At 66.1% G+C, this 1,471-nt stretch overlaps 1 protein-coding gene across 1 annotated transcript in view; it reads right to left on the bottom strand.

Annotated features, from left to right (window-relative positions):
* Nucleotides 1–1,471, bottom strand: part of SOHLH1 (spermatogenesis and oogenesis specific basic helix-loop-helix 1) — a 17,128-nt gene that overhangs the window by 5,974 nt on the left and 9,683 nt on the right. The window contains exons 4-5 of the mRNA XM_011369995.2: nt 1,068–1,195; nt 898–982 (exon numbers count right to left, since the gene is read on the bottom strand). Of these exons, the coding sequence (XP_011368297.1) occupies nt 898–982; nt 1,068–1,195 (213 nt within the window). The remainder of the gene's footprint in view (nt 1–897; nt 983–1,067; nt 1,196–1,471) is intronic.

Genomic DNA, 1,471 nt, shown 5'->3' with positions numbered 1-1,471 from the left:
TGGGGGCTCAGACCTTGAGACCCTCGTGCTGCAGCCTGCCTGCCCCACCTGCCTGCAACCCCAGCCCTCGGGGACACGCTCGGACCAGCGGTGTGACCTCTGCCCACGTCCTTCGTGTGGGCCCCGGAGTTCCCTGGTGGCCCCAGCTCTGTCGACAACCCCGTCCACAGCAAGACCAGTCCCCTCCTCAGTGAGCACACGCAGGTACTGGGAAGGCGTGCTCTCGCCTCCGCTGGCATTTGAGGACAATGGCATGTGGCAAACACATAAAGGCGGCTCAAATGCATCACCAGGAGTGACAAACAGCCAAGGCAGGTCAGAATCATCAGGGTGCCCTGTGCGGGTGGCTGGGGGCGGCATCAGGGAACAAAGGCCACACGTAGGGGAGGGAACAGCCACAGGCCCATGACTCACCCAGCAGAACAGAGAAGCAGGACGGGGCTCGGGGGCGGGCAGAGCTCAGCGCCACAAAGGAGCAGGGGACCGAGGCCAGGGCCGTGTGGGCTGCTCTCGGGAGCCGGACACGGCGGCAGTGAGGACGAAGCAAGTCCCTCTACGTTCCCACACTTCCTAGGGAACCTGGGGACCCCTAGAGGCCCAGGGTGGAGAGGGTGGGGGTCCTGTCCTTGGGGGCAGAGGCCAGCTTGGACCTATGTTCCTTGGCAGAGAAAGGTCCTGGCCGAAAACACACTGGGGGACAGCCAACCGCTACTGGCCGAGACACCTGGGGCACCTCAGCCCGCACGCTTGCCCCTCGTGGGGGGCCCTTGCCTGCTTTGACAGCCAATGTCCACTCCCCGATCAGGGAGAGACCACACGGTCCTCAGGGCCAGAAGCCGTCCCACAGGGCTCCCCTCTCCGCCGGGACGAGGACGGCACTCGGGGCCAGGCTCCTACCCGCTCACGCTTACCAGGGAGGGACACCGGCCTGTCCAGCCCCTCGGCCACCGCCAGGGTCGCACAGCTTGGGGGGCCCTGTTGCCTGAATGGTACAAAGACAAAAGGGGGCTATGAGCAGTCTGCGGCCATAGCCCCGTGGGTCCCCCTGCCCCGCAGCGGACACTAACATGGTCACGCCGGATGCTCCCGTCCCGGGCTCTGGTGCGTCTGCTGCGGTGTGACCCGCCGGGACCAGCTGCAAAACGTCCTTCTGCCTCTTGAGCCACAGCTCCTTGGAGGGAGCAAGAATGCGAAACTCAAACCAGAACCGGAAGCGGCCAACCAGGGACTCCCCAGGAAAGTGGCCGTGGCCGACCCTGGCTGTCTGCCCGGGTCCCAGCCTGGGTGCAGACCCTGGTCCTCGGAACGGGGCAGGGAGGGCGAAGGCCGCGCCCGCCCACGGCCTCCTGGCAAACGGACTCTCGCCCCGTGCTGGCCTGGCCACCGTAAGCAGGGGACGGACGTAAGCGCGGGAGGTGGATGTCACAGTGTCCCCCCCATAGGTGACGAGGGGACAGTCTGCATGAACGGA

The sequence above is a fragment of the Pteropus vampyrus genome, unplaced genomic scaffold, assembly GCF_000151845.1.
Source record: "Pteropus vampyrus isolate Shadow unplaced genomic scaffold, Pvam_2.0 Scaffold157, whole genome shotgun sequence".
Taxonomy (NCBI): domain Eukaryota; kingdom Metazoa; phylum Chordata; class Mammalia; order Chiroptera; family Pteropodidae; genus Pteropus; species Pteropus vampyrus.
This window is presented reverse-complemented; position numbering and strand designations above follow the sequence as displayed.